The sequence below is a fragment of the Talpa europaea genome (assembly GCF_964194135.1).
Source record: "Talpa europaea genome assembly, chromosome: 7".
NCBI lineage: Eukaryota > Metazoa > Chordata > Mammalia > Eulipotyphla > Talpidae > Talpa > Talpa europaea.
The window spans coordinates 115,242,595-115,261,423 of NC_140074.1; the positions used below are offsets into that span (position 1 = coordinate 115,242,595).

The 18,829-nt window shown below is 43.9% G+C and overlaps 1 protein-coding gene across 1 annotated transcript; it reads left to right on the forward strand.

The window, feature by feature from the left end:
• Positions 1–6,187: 6,187 nt before the first annotated feature.
• LOC311173618 (ankyrin repeat domain-containing protein 40) lies at positions 6,188–14,707 on the forward strand (the record flags this gene model as incomplete). The annotated part of the gene is made up of 5 exons (XM_084237715.1): positions 6,188–6,321; positions 10,340–10,488; positions 10,852–11,334; positions 13,375–13,556; positions 14,561–14,707. The coding sequence occupies 5 exons, from the start codon at positions 6,188–6,190 to the stop codon at positions 14,705–14,707; spliced, it is 1,095 nt and encodes a 364-aa protein (XP_084093841.1).
• Between the last annotated feature and the right edge of the window lie 4,122 nt (positions 14,708–18,829).

The window sequence follows — 18,829 nt, forward strand, 5'->3', positions numbered from 1 at the left end:
TCCTCTCACCACTGCACCTTTGGCCTACATCCCAGTTCTTCTACACAAAAATAAATAAATAAATATTTTTAAAAAGGGAGGTTTTTCCCTACCATGGAAAATTAGAATATGTTTAAGGGAGGAGGAGAGGGAGCTAAAAGAAGAGAATAGCTGAAGTTCTCTGTTACTAAAAAGGTGATAGGGTAGGCTCCTGAGCATATTTGTACATGTTGGCCTTTACTAGAAAAGGCACATTTCTCCACTGAAACAATAAAGAAGAAGAAGGTATAAATCAGTTTGTAGATGTATCAGTCAGATGAGGAAGTTCTCAGCTGATAGCTGCTATTTTCTCAAGTTTCATTGCCTCAGACACTGAGGGGGGGGGGGGGGAGTGGAATGCATACATACTGAACTACAAAGAGGGCTTTTGGAGCTTCCCTGGTGGTGCAAGGGGTTAAGCATCACACAGCCTCCCCAGCCGGCCAGGGAGCAACCCATGGCGAAGCAGACCTCTCCTGTCTCCTCAGCAGTGCATTTCAGTCAATCTGCTTGTTCTGTTCCTCACTCTATCTCTGGTGGATCCTCTCACACCCCTACCCCTGCATCTCTGGCCTGTACCCAGCTCTTGTATGCATAAATAAATAAATCTTTAAAAAAAAAAAAAAAAAGAGGGCTTATGAACCTAAATGCAAGGTTACAGCTTCTTCCCATAAAACTTTTTTCCATTCCACAAACTACCAAGGTATATATCCTCTGTGCCAAGAACTGGGTTAATGCTGGAATCCTGCACACTTAAAGATGTAGAAGATCTGTTCTCAGGGAGCTCCTGATCCCTGGGAAACAAAAATCTAACAATAACTTGAAATGAAAATACTAAATGCTTTCTGACCCTGTCACACAGCAGGCAAATCTTGCTCTACAACTCTTCTTTTCTGAGAGGCTAAGGGCAGCCACAGTTCAATGAGCATTACCACTGCAGATAATACATTCATTCATTTATCCTTCATTATGTCAAGCAGTGCTAGTATCCTCTGCTTCAGGCCTGCTGGGTATCAAGGACTTAGATAAAAGTAGTCTTTATTAACAAATCACAACGCCCAGTTTACAGACAACTTTTACAGATGATGAGTTGGTTCTTTCCTGATGATAAGATGGGAAAGAAATTAAAATCTTCTGTCTGTGGTCTCCAGATCCCATTCCTCACTCATCACTAATGCAAAGTTATATGGACTGAATTCTGATTAAATTAAAATGAGGGTGGGCCCCAATCCAGTCTAACTGGTATCTTTATGAGAAGAAACCTGGACACAAAGGAGATGCCAGGCAGTCACACAGAGGGAGGAGAGGTCAGCAAAAAGGTGGTCATCTGTAAACCCAGGAGAGAGGCTGCAGGAGAAACCAACCTGTCTCGATCTTGTACTTTTTGTACTTTTAGCCTTTGGACATATGAAAAAATAAATTTCTCTTGTTTTAGCCACCCAACCTGTGATATTTTGTTATGACAGCCTCAGCAAACTATTAAGAAAGGAAACCATGGTTTTTGTCCTCTAACTGCTTCCCAGCTTCCAGACTAGTCCCCGCAACTCCACCTTCCATCTGCTTTTCTGCTTCCATCATCTTTCTAAATGTAAATGTGGTTTCTTTTCCTTGCTCAAAGCCCTTTAGTGGCTCTTCATCAGATCTACTCTGAAATTCAAACACCAGAAAATCACCCATGATCTGCTTCTCCAATTTCATCTACTGCTCCCTAAAACCCTGAACATCCTGGCTTCCTACCACATTACACTATGTTATGCTGCTCCAGAAATGAAATGCTCTTCCCTCACCCCAGTAACTCCTTCCTGTCTTTTAAGTTTTATTATTTTTTAAAGATTTATTTACTTATGCACACAAAAGCCAGGGTACAGGCCAGAGCTGTGGGGGTGACAGGATTCATCAGAGACAGAACGGGGAACAGAACAGGCAGATCGACTGAAGTACACTGCTGAGGGGAGCAGCAGGTGAGACGGGAAAGGTCTGCTGTGCCAATATGGGTCAGCTCTCAGCTGGGGATCCAACTTGTGCTGCAGAGGCTGACAGCTTCATAGGTTGAGTCTTAACCCCTTGCGCCAACAGGGAGGCCCCTCCTTCCTGTCTTTTAGTTCTCCATCCAAGCATCATCAGCTCTATAAAGCCAACCTGGATCTTCATTCTCCACCTGCCACTCACAAATGATCACCTACTTCTTTGTGCCACTATTTTACCTTAGACATTCGCATATACCCATGAGTTTGTCATGTGATATCGCAAATATCAGTCTTTTTCTTTAACCTTTAACATGAAATCTCCTTTAGGTCAGATGTCATTTCTTACTCATCCATGCATTCCCAGATTTTTGCCCAGTATAGAATTGACGGTAACTCCTGTGCATGCCTAAACCCATGGTCATCTCGTTGCCTGTTCACAGTGCCACTGCAACTACCCACTCCAAGCCACCAACAATCCCCTTGTGGTTAATTTCATTCTACACTTTTCAGTTCTTTCTTTCTTGCACCCTGTGGAGCATTCAACCCTGTGGAGAACTCTCTTTTCTCCCAAACCCTCCCATTCGCTTGCTTTTCCTGCAATTATCCCAGCTTCTCCTCTTCAGTCACCTCTACGGATTTCTTCTCTTCTGTTCATCATTAATATGTTGCGTGTTCTTCAGTGCTCTCTGACTTTGGTTGTCTTCTCTCAGCACTCAACACCCTCTTCAGCCCATCTCCATTCCCATGACTTCAGCCAGCACCTTTTGCTGATGATTGCTAAACCTGAATCACCAGCCCAAAACATCTTAAATGCCATATTCATGTATACAGCTGCTTACTGGACATCACTTAAAAGAAATCACAGCCTCTGGAGTTTAAAGACTTGCTCCATCACTCACTAAGATGTATGTTTTGGAGCAAGTATTTTGCTCCAGTCTCATACTTTAGATAACAATGGTCGCAGCTTTCAGGGTTGTTATGAGGATTAAATGAAATAATTAACATCCATCACTTAACGTACTGCCTGGCAATCAGTAAATGTTGATAGTAGTAGTAATTAAAGGTCCTCAGTAGATTCAAAAGTAAATTCATTACCATACCTGAAATCTCTTCATTCTTTGAGATTGTCCCAAATGTCAGTAAATGGCAGCAGCACTATCTATCCAGTCTAAAACCTGGTGTTATGCTTGTTTTCTGACCACCAGTGCCCTCCCCTTCTATTAGGGGATCTTCCTTGACATAACCTTGTAACAATAACTAAGGTCCATTGAGTGTTTTTGATGTCCAGGCTTTACGTGTATTCATTTCATTCCACTCACACAGAACAATCCCGTTCAGTAAGTGTGCTATTATTATTAACCCCATTTTGTAGATGCAAAATTTGAGGTATTGAAGGGTTAAGTAGCTCTTCCAAAATTTTACGAGTGGCAAAGCTGGGATACAAACCACCTATGCAGTCTGGGTTCAATCTCCACGCTCACAACCACTAAGTCATATGCCATATTATTTCCCTTGTGATATTTATTTATTTATTTTTAAAGACTTTATTTATTTATTTTTTAAAGATGTATTTATTTATTTATTCATACAAACACGGTACAGTCAGAAAGCGGGAGGGTGAGAGAATTCACCAGAGCCAGAGCGGGGAGCAGAGCAGGCAGAAGGACCGAAGTACACTGCTGAGGGGAGCAGCGGGCGGCAGGAGAGGTCTGCTGCCATGTGGGACCCTCCTCCGGTGGCCGGGGAGCAGCCGGGGATCGAACCGGTGCTGCGGAGGCTGCAGGCAGCTTCGCAACCCAGTGCTCAACCGAACCGGTGCTGCGGAGGCTGCAGGCAGCTTCGCAACCCAGTGCTCAACCGCTGAGCCACCGGGGAGGTCCCTCCCTTGTGATATTTAATCACATTCTGTTGTTTGCCTGATCTCCCCTGCTGAACTGTTCTTTGAAGTTAGGGATTCTGATTCCTTTGCAGCAGCATCTTTAGTGACTACAACAGTGCCAGGCAAATAATATATGCTTAATACACTCAGTGAGTTAGCTAGTTCCCTAGAAACAAGCAAAGTTTAGATCTATGAAAGTAATAAAATTACTTTACGTTGCATTCAGGTAAGGCCAGAGTTAGAGGTTTTTGTTTTTGTTTTTGTTTTTTTTTTTAATATAGAGATCAGGACTAGCGTCTCTCTATCTCTCTTTTAAAAAAGATTTATTTATTTATGCATACAAGAGCTGGGGTACAGGCCAGAGGTGTGGGGGGTGAGAGGAATCACCAGAGACAGAGTGAGGAACAGAACAGGCAGATGGACCAAAGTACACTGCTGAGGGGAGCAGCAGGCCAGTCAGGAGAGGTCTGCTGCTCCATGTGGGTTGCTCCCTGGCCAGCCAGAGATTGAACAGAGGTGGTGGACAGCTTCATAGGGTGTGTCTTAACCCCTTGTGCCATCAGGGAGGCCCCAGAGTTGGAGGTTTTATTTATGGAGAAAGTTTTGGTTTTTATGTGAATTACAACAAGCAGAAGATTGGAGTCGGAGATAGAGGTTGAGTTTAAGAAGATATTAATATTTAATGACTCAAGAATTATCATAAGGTACATGCTGTAATCCATTTAAAGAAGTGAGATATGATGAATGAACTCTTATAATGAGAACTCAAAAATGTTGGGATGCAGTAACCACCAATTTAAAAAACTGCTTTTTTCAAAAAGAGTCCCCTACTTACTCCCATCACTCAAATTGTGTTGAAGAGTCCAATTCCAGTGCCAGGCACATCAGCTTCAGATGGTGTATCATGTTGGATCTGAGAATTAAAATTTAAATTAGCAGACAAATCAAAATGTAATCTCAAGCAGAGTTCCAATTTACCTTGGGGGTTAATTTAAGTGTGTAGTCAGTTTATATTCAGCACCACCTGGTGTGCACTCTGTGCTGTGTGAATTACAGTATCATAATAAACAGACCTGGATTTCTCTTAAACAGTACCAAGAAAAATGCTTGCCTGGCAGATTCTGGGCAGCCCTAAGAGAGGGAAATGAAAACTCCAAGCCTAGATGTGTCCCTTCCTATTTCATGTCCTCTTTGTGCAGACCTTCCTCCTTTCCATCCAGGGGTTATTTCCTCAGTTCTCCTGACCCCAGGTGTGAGGTTCCATCTCTCCCAGGTACCTGGGCTCTGCAAAAACAATATGTCCTTTTTCTCCCACTGGGCAGCAAAACAGTGCCAACCCAGGCTCTGACCCTCATTAGATTGATTAAGAGAGGAGTCAGGCAAAATGCTGTTTATATACACACAACAACTTTGCCTGGAGTTCCTGGCCCCAGATCCAGGATAACTCCTCAGCGTCTTTGTGCTCTTTTCTTTCTTTTTTGCTTTACATGGCCTTTATGAAGAGTAATTATGTCTGATTTATAACTAGTAATAAATTACAGTTTATAGACTTTAGGAACAATGTAAGTATTTTTCTTGAAAGCCAAGTTAGAAATCCCTGTCGAAAGTGAGATGTAAAACAATTGAAATAAATTTTCTAACCAAATGGTCCCAAGCACTGTCAAAAGAAGAAAGAACAGTGTAATCTATCTCTGCAATAATGCTCGTATAATAGTAGGATCGTTTTCAGCTCATTTCCCATCCTGCTGGGCAAGTGCTGTCTCAGATAAGGAAAAAGAGCCAAACAAACTGGGGCGCGCGCGGGGCGGTGGGGGGGGGTGTAGAACACCAATTATTTTTGATGCCTGGTAAACAGCCTGCGCCAGAGGCTAAGGCTTTTCTGGCTCACAAATACGTTTTTTTCTCTTTCCATGTGTCTGTCCTCCTCCCTAGAAGCTGCTGGGCGGGGAGGTCTAAAAATAGTCCATGAATCACGGCCTACAATGTTGTTCTGCGGTTACATAAACAGCCAGCCCGGCGCCGGGGCCGAGGGTAGGAACGGAAAGTATCTGGGTCAGCGTTGTCACTCTGAATAGGGTCCCCCGGAGCCGGTCTCCGGGAGGCGCGGCGGGGGAGGAGGCCGGGCCTGCTGGCCGGGAGCGCGCGGCGGGCGGCCGGCGGGAGGGAGCAGCGGCCCGGGGCGGGCGCGGGCGGCGGCGCGAGCGGGGCGGGCGGGCTCCGCGCTCTCCCGATGGCCGGGAGCGGGCCGAGGCGGCGACGGCGGCGCTGACAGGCCCCGGGCGGGACTGGTGGGCCTGGGCGGGGGCCTGGGGCCGGGGGAAAGATGAGCGTCCTTCTAGAGCAGAAGGAGCAGCAGGAGAGGCTGCGGGAGGCCGCGGCCTTGGGGGACATTCGGGAGGTGCAGAAACTGGTGGAGAGCGGGGTGGATGTGAACTCCCAAAATGAGGTCAACGGCTGGTAAGTGGGGAGTGGGGGAGGCCTAGGGTCAGAGCAGCCCCCCCGGGGCGTGGGGCGGTCACCAGCGGCCTCGGCCTAGCGCTACCCTCCCGACGCCCGCTAAGGTGCGGCCTGGTGACTGGGGCTTCCGAGGTGGTGCGCTCCAGAGGCCAGCCCCAGCCCCTGCCTTGTGAGGTCAGGAGCCCTTCCTGCTCAAATCTCGACCCTCTTGGTCCTCCCAAGGCAGCAGCCACCTGAACCCTGACGTGCCCTTGGACCCTGCATCCCCTGGCTAACTTGGCCAGGAACGGGGCTGCCTGTGGTTCTCGGAGGCTAATATGGAGCTGACCCTGGTTCAAGTGTTGGGTTATTTTGCTATAGGTGCTTTTGAAGAATACATATGTGCAGAGCAAAAAGCATAAGCAACTGAGCAAATATAAATCTTATAAACTAGTATGACTTCTTTTCCCAAGACCAGGAAAAAAAAAATCACTTGCATCACTATTCTGCTTCAGTGATTTGTGGCTGCCTGTTGAGGGTGGACTCATTCCTTTATCCTACATTGTTTAGTCTTTTTTTTTTTTTACAAATTCAGGTAAGAATTTGATCCAAGGCTTTAGATGCCATTCTGCAATAGAATCCTTCCCAGCTAAATAAGGGGTCTCATTTTACTGTGCACTGGTAGTCAAATGTTTAGTGTTGTTACTAAATGTGGTGTTCTGCCCTGGTTGCATTTAGACTAAACATTTTCATTTGGTCCCAGGTAATACTTAACTAGTCTGTTTGCTGGCTTAGAGTTAAAACGAGTTTGCAAATGTTTTTTAAAATGGAATCATACATTTTGGAACTGAAAAGGACGTTGGCAATGGGTTCACCCCTAGAGAACAATGTACCCCAAATCACACAACTACTACTGTGCTAGCCAGGGCTGATAGCCAGGGCTGAAACAAGGTTTCTGACAAATCTATTTACCTGCTTACCTTAAAGAAAATAGCCCACTATTTAGAAACCAGGAAACAGTTGATACTGCTTTTTAGTTTTGTTGAAAAGTTTGCAAATAAGCTTGCTGTTCTGTGTACCTTTTCTGAGCACTGCTCAATGGTTCTCAATTTACAGCTCACTGTTTGGGCACTGGGAGGCAGTGTTGTGTAGAAGAGTGAGAGCTTTTGCCTGCAGATTCTCCTGCCTAGCTATCCCGCTAGCTAAATCACTTCATTTCCCACTCATATCAGAAGGTTGTTGTGAGCAAGATGAAATGTTATGTATATTTCTATAGTTAATATTTTTTTTTATAGAGGCATGCTTTATTTGTTTGCTGGTTTGTTTGTTTTGTTTTGTTTATACATGCACTGGGTACAGTCAGAAGCGCGGGAGGGTGAGAGAATTCACCAGAGCCAGAGCAGGGAGCAGAGCAGACAGAAGGACCGAAGTACACTGCTGAGGGGAGCAGCGGGCGGCAGGAGAGGTCTGCGCGCCATGTGGGACCCTCCTCCAGTGGCCTGGGAGCAGCCGGGGATCGAACCGGCGCCGCAGAGGCCGCGGGCAGCTTCGCAACCCAGCGCTCAACCGCTGCGCCACCGGGGAGGCCCTATAGTTAATATTTTTAAAGCTCTATTGAGCTTTTTGTGTAGCTTCCAGCAGGTTCTGTAAGCTTTACATGTATTAATATTACTGCGATCACAATTACTCAGGCACATATCTGGTGTTAGTCTGTTTTACAGAGGAGAAAACTGAGACCCCCAAAAGAGTAAGTAGTTTCCCCAAGGTCATAGACTTAACACTAACTAGTGGAGCTGGGATACGAACCCAGCATCTAACTCTAGACTCTACTTACTTAACCACAGTTTTAGCCATGTAGTAGGTGCTCAGTAATTTTCTTAAAGATTTATTTTTATATATTTATGCATATATAGGTGTAGGCCAGAGGTGTGGGAGGTGAGAGGATTCACCAGAGAGAGTGGGGAGAGAACAGGCAGATGTACTGACGTACACTGTTGAAGGGAGCAGCGAGCGAGACAGGAGAGGTCTGCTGCGCCATGTGGGTAGCTCCCTGGCTAACTGGGCTTGAACTCTAGCTGCAGTGGCTGGCTGTAACTTCACAATGCTGTCATTAACCCCTGTGCCACCAGGGAGGCCCAGTTATTGTGCTGCAGTGGCTGGCAGTAGCTTGACAGTGCTGTCTTTAACCTCTAGGCCACCAGGGAGGCCCAGTTATTATATTCTCATGAAGCTTCTTACAGATACAACTGGGGAAGATATCTAATAGGCACCTCAAATTCACCACATTTAAGATAGAATTTCTGGTCTCCCCTCAGCCCCCTACCAACCCAAGCTCTTCCTCTGAGTTGCTTTAAATGGTGATGCTTTAACTAGTTGGTTTGTCCCAGAGTCTCAGACTCACTTGTAGTAAATTACTTCCTTCACTCTCAAGCTTGTCATGAACCGGTGATTTACTACTAGCAAGTGAGCAATTTATTTCCAAAAGGGAACATATTTTTCACAACATGCTCCATTCATTTTTGAGTGCTTGCTTATCATTTTAATTATTCATTTTTCAAGCCTATATGCCATCGACATCCACACACAAACACCCTCTTGGCTGCAGTTTACCCAGAACCAAGATTGCATTGAATTTTCTATGCTGAACAATGTCTACCTGGTCCTTGGTTCATTTGTCCAGCAAGTATTCATTAAGCACCTCTGTGTCCCAGCAGATACTTCCTTGTCTTCATGAAGCTTGTATTTTAGAAGTCAAGCTTCTAAAGAGTCAAGACTCTTCCCTTGTTTTTTGCAAAGTGGCACCTGGATAATCTAATTCTAATTAATTACTGTGTGGACTGTCCCACTGAAACATCAGTGAAGTGGTTCCCAGTCAATAGTTAAGGTTGCTCGTGCAAGTCAAAAATGGGAGAGTGTCCAGGGCAAATCACCTTTTTCCTGGAACCAAATGAACTTTCTAGATAGTTACACCTCCAAGTTAGTCGCCTAACCCTCACTATTGAACATATGTTCTGTTCTTTATCATGTTTGTATTTGACTATAAGTCCTAAAGATATTTATATCAACTAGAGTTGGTGATTGAGGACATTTCAAAACAGGGGAAAAATATATTTTCCCTCTATAATATCATTCAGCTTTGGCAACTGGGGATATATTTAGTAGCTCTGAATCCTCTTATTTCTGTTTAAATGGAATTTTTGCCAGCATGCTAATTATATTTCTATGCAGTGTTAAAATAATAGCCCTTCAGAGTATACATAATATCTTCCTATGTGTACAATATTAAATAATTAGTTTTATTTAAATTAGTCTAATATGTCAGAAGATTTTGTTCTTGAAAATTTTGGTTCTTGATATACATTTTTAAAGTGCCTTAGGAATTAAAGTATGTATGTGGTGCCTTATATTTAAACAAATGAGATATGTTTGTAGCCTTCTGGAGAGAACTAGAGAAGCCAACTTTTTAAAAAAATGGAAATTTGGAAATCCTTTTATTTTGTGAAGGGAAGAAAAGTAAGGAGGAAAAGAGCAAGCAACTGATATTCAGACAGGAATATCTATGCGGGTAATAATAATTTTAGTGGCAGTGGCTCAGAAATGGTTTTAGCCTGATAATATATAATCTTCAAGTGACATTTGATGCATATGAAGTGAGTTTCCAAAGTCCCTAAAAAGGGAATGTGGTGATATGAAAATACATTTTACAGATCCTGGTACAATCTAATGAGTAAGACAGAGAGTGACAGCAATATCATTAGAGTTATCTAGCCAGTCACAGCCTCTGGAAGCCATTGAAATGAAAGCTCCTGGGATAAATTAGTTCTTCCCAAGGGCCAGAAGTGAAATTTAAAAATAAAATTTAAGCACATTACATATTTTTATCTTTCTGAAATGTGAAGGTGAGATTACCTGCTTGGTTTCCTGGTTCTAGCTGAACTCTAACAGGCGTACATATTTATCTTCTAATAATGTGTCGAATTTGCAATTCCAAACCACCTCTCTTCTTTTTATATCACTCATTTTCTTTTTTCTGGGACAGGACCTGTTTACACTGGGCATGCAAACGCAACCACGGTCAAGTGGTCTCTTACTTATTAAAATCAGGAGCAGACAAAGAGATACTTACCACGAAAGGAGAAATGCCAGTCCAACTAACATCACGGAGAGAAATCAGGAAGATTATGGGGGGTAAGTCTGTGTTGGCCACTTTTGATTTTGTCAAACTCATTTGAGACTTTATTGGCTGCACTTGATGCCAAGCAACCAGTCTGTTTCTAAAAACAAAGGTAGTATGACTGTGCCAAGATGGTAATTCTTTGCTGTTTCTGGCCAGGTAGGCATTATAAGGTTTTATTCATTTAATCTGTAAAATTTAAGACAATAAAGATGATAATTGTAAATCTGATGAAATACTCTTTTCAGACTTGAAGACGCAGTAAACACCAACCAAAATATTTGTCATATACCAAAGAACACTGACTTTCACAGGACGCTCTTTACTGGAAGCTTTTAAAGGGCTATGTAAATGTTTTGTGTTTTCTTCTTTTTAAGTGGAAGATGATGACGATGACGACAGCCTCCCCCAGCTGAAGAAGGAGTCAGAACTGCCCTTTGTTCCCAACTATTTGGCCAACCCAGCCTTTCCTTTCATCTACACCCCCTCAGCAGAGGATTCAGCCCAGCTGCAGAATGGGGGCCCCTCCACCCCCCCTGCCTCACCCCCTGTAGATGGCTCACCTCCATTGCTCCCCCCCGGGGAACCTCCCCTGTTAGGGGCTTTTCCACGGGACCACACCTCTTTGGCCCTGGTTCAGAATGGGGATGTGTCTGCCCCCCCTGCCATACTCAGAACACCAGAAAGCACAAAACCAGGCCCTGTTTGTCAGCCACCAGTGAGTCAGAATCGCTCACTGTTCTCTTCCGTCCCGTCCAAGCCACCAGTGTCTCTGGAGCCTCAACATGGGACGTATGCAGGACCAGCGCCAGCATTCCAGCCATTTTTCTTCACTGGAGCATTTCCATTTAATATGCAAGGTAACCTCCTGTCAGCAGACAGCCTCTGCAGCGGGACACGTGTCCAGAGTCTAGTGCTTCACTTTTGGGGGATTGGGGTGGGATGGATGGACTGATTGATTTTGAGTATAATTGCAAACTTATAGAAAAGTTGTTAACACTAATATAAGAAACTTTTCTTTTTACTCAGATTCACAAATTGCTTATCTTTTGCCCTTTTTCCCTGAAATAAACTTGTGTGTATTTCATAAAAACAAGGATAGTCCCTCATGTAACTACAATGCAATTATTAAATTTAGGAGATGTCGCTTCAATGTAATACTGTTCTCTAATCCATAGTCCATAGTTAGCATTTGGTGAATTGTCTCAGCACTGCCCTCCGTTCTCCCATGCCCTCTGCCCAGAACCACCTATTCCATTTAGTTATTATGTTTTCATCTCCTCAGTCTTTATCTTTTTGGACCTCATTATTTTCAGAGTCCGGACCAGCTATTAGAATATGATCTCCTATCATTCTTCCTCTATTTATTAGTTGGTGTTCTGCTATAAAGGTCTTCGCTTTTCTGTTTATATTGGTAGGGACTCATAGATTCTTATTTTATTCATTGGATTATTCTCCATTATAGTCATTATTTTGATGTTTACATTATTCCAGGTTAGTCCTGAGGGAGCCCCTGTCAGCAGTTCTTGTGTGACTTGGACGCCTCCTGTTCTTCCATTTGTGTGCAGCTGATGTTCCAGGCTCCTGGTGTAACTCCCCCCACCCCAGCCTTGACATCACCCACTTCTCTAAGGAACCTTGGTTCTTTTTTTGTGAAGAATGGTGTTCAGAAACCAGAATAGACATGCTAGGTGCGCTCATTGCTACAGAGTGTTGCTTCTTCTAGACCCACTCAGAAGAAAGAGTCAGGAAGGAGAGAAAGAAAAAAGCATGTGAATAAGCACAAGTATATGTTCATGTATATTTATTTTCTCTGTATCTTTATCTATTAAATAATTTTAAAAAACCCAAGGTCTTCAAGGAACAATCTAGACTTACTTTTCCTTTTTCCATATAAGTAACTCCTTTACATTCTGAGGACCTGCTGCTTACTGCAGGTGCTGATAATAGTGGTCCAGGGATGCTAACAGGCCTTCATATATAAGGAGTAAAAAAGAATCACCAAACTGAGCCTGGCTCAGAATTTAGGGGCTAACTGTTTAGGTTCCAGACCCACAATAAATAAATAAATAAATAAATAATTAGTGTTTCTTTACTCCCCCAAACCAAGGCTCCCTCTCTAAAGTGTGCTACATTCAAATTATAGTTACACTTCAATTTTTATGAGTGGCTTTGCTCTTTCGTAGTGTTTATTGCAAGGGGTTTCATGTTTCATAAATATCTTTAGACTTTAAGTTGTGATGCTATAGTAACTGGTACCGTATCTCCTCGCTTGTGTCTTCTTTTCACCTCCTTTGCCCTTCTCCTACTTATGTGTAGTTTGATACTCAAACTCATTCTTAGCTCCAGCAGGAGAAGTAAATTATCCTCCTCCTTTGACTTTGTGAACCACAGCCTCAGATGCAGTGAAGCAGTGCAGGAAACTGCAACAGCAGAACCACAATTGGGCCTGCACGAACCCCACCTGTGGTGCCAGCTTACTCTTCGGGTAATGCGGGTCTTTGGCACAGTGCATGATTAAGTGTAATCATCATCTTCTGGAAGAGATTTCAGATTACATAGGCTGACTATGTCAGAATTGTTCATTAACTTTTTTTTTTTTAAGATTTATTTATTTATGCATACAAGAACTGGGATACAGGCCAGAGGTGTGGGGGGTGAGAGGATTCACCAGCGACAGAGTGGGGAACAGAACAGGCAGATTGATGGAAATACACTGCTGAGGGGAGCAGCCGGCGAGTCAGGAGAGGTCTGCTGCGCCACGTGTGTTGCTCCCTGGCTGGGGATTGAACTCATCGAACTCGTGCTGCAGCGGCTGCGGACAGCCCCATAGGTTGCATCTTAACCCCTTGCGCCACCAGTGTGGCCCTTCATTAACATTTTCCCCCCTTGTTTCCTAGAACTGGTACTCAAGGTAAGGATTCAGAACCCATCTCTTCGAGAAAATGATTTTATTGAAATTGAACTGGACCGACAGGAACTTACCTACCAAGAATTGCTCAGAGTGAGTTGCTGTGAGCTGGGTGTTAATCCAGATCAAGTGGAGAAGATCAGAAAGTTACCCAATACTCTAGTAAGAAAGGTAAGAAAAGTCTGTAAAATGTGAATTCTTGGGTTGCTTTTTGCATTCGGAAACTTACCCAACTTCTTTTTTGGTTATATGAGTCATAGTTGAAGAAATGAAATAGAATAGAAAGGAACAAAAAAAAGTATGGTCTTCCACTGACCTTTCTTTCCCTTTGCTGAGCCCATAGAGACTTTGGCATTTTTTTTGTTTGTTTGTTTTTGTTTTTGTTTTTTTTAATTTTTAATTTTTATTTTTAATTTTTATTTATTTTTTATTTTTATTTATTTATACAAGCACTGGGAACAGTCAGAAGCGCGGGAGGGTGAGAGAATTTACCAGAGCCAGAGCGGGGAGCAGAGCAGGCAGAAGGACCGAAGCACACTGCTGAGGGGAGCAGTGGGCGGCAGGAGAGATCTGCGCGCCATGCGGGACCCTCCTCCAGTGGCCGGGGAGCAGCCAGAGATTGAACCGGCGCTGCAGAGGCCACGGGCAGCTTTGCAACCCAGCGCTCAACCGCTGCGCCATGGGGGAGGCCCCAAGACTTTGGCATTTTTGAAAGTTATAAAATACCAGAGAGAATTTTCTGAATTGCCACTCACTTGCACCTATTTTCAGTTGTTCCTGTAGTGATCTATAAGTATTATCTCCATGCTGGTGTTCTATAACATAAGAACCAGGTTACATCACGGGGCAGACCCACAGCGATACATGTGTTATCCTCCCAACACCTCTGAGATCCTTGAACATCAGGTTTCTGGCTTCTCAGGGCACCTGAGGAAGGCTGATCGCTGCATTGCCTCTCCTTCAAGGTGTGCCAGCCTGCAGCTCTACTAAGTGCCTCTACCATTCCCACTCAGGGCATGTGCCTGGGGACTTCCCCACACCGTCACTGACAGCCTGCCACAGGAATTTTTGCTTCTAGGCTTTAAAATGAACCAAGATACTGTTGTCAGCCCAGCACAGTAAACAGAGAGAGACAAGTGACTTCTCTTAATCTGTTTAACCTATTTTTGTTTTAGGACAAAGATGTTGCTCGACTTCAAGATTTCCAAGAGCTGGAATTGGTTTTGATGATCAGTGAAAACAATTTTCTGTTCAGAAATGCTGCATCCACACTGACTGAAAGGCCTTGCTACAACAGGAGAGCTTCAAAACTGACTTACTAATGCAGCGGGACTTTCATCTCTGAGCATGGTGACAGTGTGTGTCACCCCTGGGCCAAGGACAAGCCATTGATCTAAATGCCTTGGATGCCGGGAGGGCCTCGGTGCCACTGCACAGACACACTAACATCGTTCTGCCCAGGCGGGAAGCCCTGACCCCCGGGCAGCGGTGCCACTCTTCCAAGCCTCTTGGTGCACAATAAACCTATTGCTTGAAGCTGTGAACAGCTGAGAAGTGGTCTGGAGAGGTAGAGCTGGCGGCTCTCTATCCAGTGTGTTTTATGTGCAGAATGTAAGAGCGTTGTCTAAGCAGAAGCTGAGAGAGAGCGGAGCCTATTTCTGGCCACTCCTGTTGACAGTGCACCTGAAGGGCCGGGGTGCGCTTTTCTCAGTGTTGCATGCTCACATCTCTCCTGAAATGTGAACTGACTAGAGAGGAAAACTGGGGAAAGCACAGGTACTAGACAAATGGATTTTAGTGTGACTTGTGGCTGTGCAGTTTCATATAACATATTTATAAATGTTAACTCAGGTTAAAAGTATTTAAGAATACAGTTACCTAATTGTATATATGCTGTTAACCAAAAGAGCTTCCCCCCCCCCCCCTCCCCCCCGTGAACACTCATGACTGCTTCTCTGTCTCTAGTCTGCCCTGCCCAGACTGTCATCTCTGCCTTGGCTCCCCTTCATGGTCACTAGAGGGCTCTCTGATGCTTTGTAAACGAGCTAGCACTTTTTTTAACTGAAGTGATTCCTGTCAGCCACATGTTCATTGTGTCAAATGAGAAGAGCACAAATGTTGCCGGTCTCTGTTTTCCACTTGCATTTTCCACTAGAAATGAAAGTAATTTTTGAGAATCTGTTCCTATTTTAAAGGTTATTGTGGGAAACAGCTAAAGGAGTTAGCATCTTTATTTTTGTATCAAAGATAAAGGTTATTTTGAAATTATTAGGGTTTTTACACAACTCTTATAAGCAAATTGTTTGATCCTAAGGACCTCCCCACCCCACCACTAGCCTACCTAAGAAAGTCAGTTGTGAGTCTTGTCAGGCTTTGTTCTGGAACAAAAACCTGATCAAACTCGAGCATGGCATAAGAGTTTGTTTTTTTTTTTTTTAAATCAAGGATTCTTTTCCTTTCCTTCAGTGTCATTGCTGTTAAAAGAAAAAGCACTGTCTTGTTGAAACAAACAGTTTTACTTCAGTAATAAGAACGAGCACACTTAGACAAACAGGAGAGCAGGGGCTCGAAGCCAGCTGTTGAAGAGCATCCCTGCTGTCTTAAGAAGCTTTTTCCCCATAGTGCCTATAGTTTCCAAAGAAACTTAACTTCCTAACTGTGTTAATTTTATTGGAACATGTAGAAGATGTCAGTGGAGAGAATGTTGTGCTAAGATAATGGCCTCCTGCTGTTGCCTAAATGTTGAGCTGAGGTTGAGGTGTTTTCAAGGCCAATTTCATGGAGTGACTCTGATCAGTGACTTAATTGTATTGCACCAGTTACTGATGGTGACTTATCCTTGTACAGTGTTTGCAGAGCAGAGGAAAGGTTACTGATTACCCCCTTTCTCTGAGTGCTTTAAGAAGAAACCTTGTATTTCAATCAATCAGAAGTTAGTTTATCTAGACATACTAACTTTTTTTTTTTTTTTGCTTTGCTTTGAAAGTTAAAGTTTACTGATACAATTAGGGGTGGTTCTATCCCGGGATAGGTAAATTCAGTATTAATTCCTGCCTGAATCACTAGGGTTAAATTCTTTCAGCCTTCCAGATCAATTAGAAATTTCCTGGAACAACAGATATCCCTGGATGGGTGTGGCCTACAGAGAGATAGCACCAGGGTATTTCTCTGTCTTAGAAACAGGCCAGCAGGGGCTTGGCCTCTCAGGAGAGAGGTGGACCCCATATTGGTCCCTCCCCTGTGAAGTCTGCTGTGCTCAAGTGACTCCTGTGCATGGCAGTGAAGTAAAACTGCACAGTTGCTGGTAGGTGAGTTTAAAGTCTTAATCTATGCATTCAGAGAAATATTTTTATATGCTTTGTGTAATTTATAACAAGGTTTTTTTTTAGCTTTGTTAACTGTGAACTCACCCCTCCTCTACTGCATATTTAAAGCATGTGTTCATACTGTGTGTAAACATTCCCTGAAGTTTTTTTTTCTTTTGTGCATTGCTGACTGTTCAGACATAACAGGTATTATTAAAATTAAATAATAACTGACTGAGCCCATATTCTTTAATTATGACCTCTTAAGTAGCACTAGACTTCTAATCACAGGGATTCAAATTGTTGGACCATCCCAGGACTAAGACACACTGGAGGAAGAAAAGAAGGGATCATTGTCCACCTGAGCCTCCTCCATCCTGCTGTTTCTACAGTGTTCATGCCTGACATGAACCTGGGGACAGATGTTTTGTGTGGTGTGTTTCCTCTCAGTTCACAATAGCCAGCTTCATTTCCCTGGTGTCGCTGAGCCAGCTCGATGGAGGTCATCCGTTATTAACCACACATTCTGATTATCCTATTCGCTTGAAACAACTGAGCCTCTCCTTGGGGCTGTCAGCACCTGTCAGGGCCTGAATGAGTTCAGAAGCAAACTCATGACAGGAGAGGAAATACAAACTTACACCTTCACATCTTTAGCTTTGAACAATGCCAAATGAATCTATCAGCATTCTGCTGCTTTAGGGCAGGGAGAGCCTCACAAAGCAGACGTCATGCCAAATTGGCTTAATAAATCAAGGATCACAGCAGAGACCTTTTCTTAGCACCAAGGAGAGGCAGAATAATTTGGGCATTTGTGCTTTCATTCTTGCTTTATCACTAGGATGGAGGTCTTCTTCCACATGCTCATAAATGTCCTGAGCAGAAGCAGCCTGCCAAAAAAATGTGATTAACCTTTAACAAATGGTCCTGCGACACAGGCACAGAAAAACAAGATCCAAGTAGCCACCTAGGGTGCAAACTACTTAGGGTGGGAAAAAAATATCACCCACAACAGCTCACATCATACCAAGGATAAAGACGTAAATGAGAGTCAGAGGAGACCAGAAAAAGTAGTAAGGCAACACAGAGAAGGGATCCATTTCAAATATAAGCCCTTGTGCCAGGGAACTCTGACCCGCAGAAAAGAAACTTACAATAGTCTTGCTCAAGAGAGCAAATTTAATTCACCCCCTCATTTTGCTTACCAGCCTGAACTGTCATCGCAGGGGGCAGCCTCGGGGCTGCTGTGTGCCCTCAGATTCTGCTTGGGCTCGCCTGAGGGAGATGAATGACTCCGAGGCCTCACTGGTTATGGGGACCAGTCTGGAGCAGACGTCCAGAAGAGCAAGGAAATAAAGCACTGCGCACTTACTTCCTCAGCCCTGAGAGAAACCGGTTTAGAGGTCTGCGGGATGACAAAAACAAGGAGGTGTTCACAGCAGCTCTCCCAAGAGGCACTGGGTCAGATTTCAGGGGCTTGATTTCTCACCTTTTTACAGTATCTGCACAGCAGCATAGGAGCTATTGGCAATTACCCAGTGAATTTTGGCTGTAGAGACAATATTTTCAGCCAAAAGCTCTTGGGTCTGAAGTTTTCAGATAATTCCAGTCATGTAGAGGTATAAAAGCCCTGTCTGCCTCTCCCCCTTCCTCCCTGCCTCTCCTTCCTCCTTCCCGCTCCCAAAGGTCCTACTCCACACCTGATGAACAGGCAGAGGAAGGCTACTTCGGGGTATATATATTGTTGACCACATAGCTTTATTTCATCAGTGCTCCATTTTTACAGGGTTCAGCACCCCAGACCATAGGACTCAGTTCTTAGGGACAGTCTGACCCAGCAATCTTCTGTTTTAGGAGGAAAAAGCTTTATTTTTTTTTTAAAAAGGCACTTCGGAGTAGAAAATATGAGCAATCATGGGGGGTAGGGAGGTCATTCCATGAAATGACTGAAACAAAACAGTGTGGAAATAACACTAGATTAGGGAGCAGGAATCTGAGGCTAGTTGAGACTCTGCTTCCAGCTGGCTGTGACCTTGACCGTGTAGTTCACCTGTTTGGCCTCATATCCTCATCCAAAGCACTGTTATCTTGTGAAAAGCTTTATAGGGGCGACATCTAACCAATGCCTCCAGCACATTT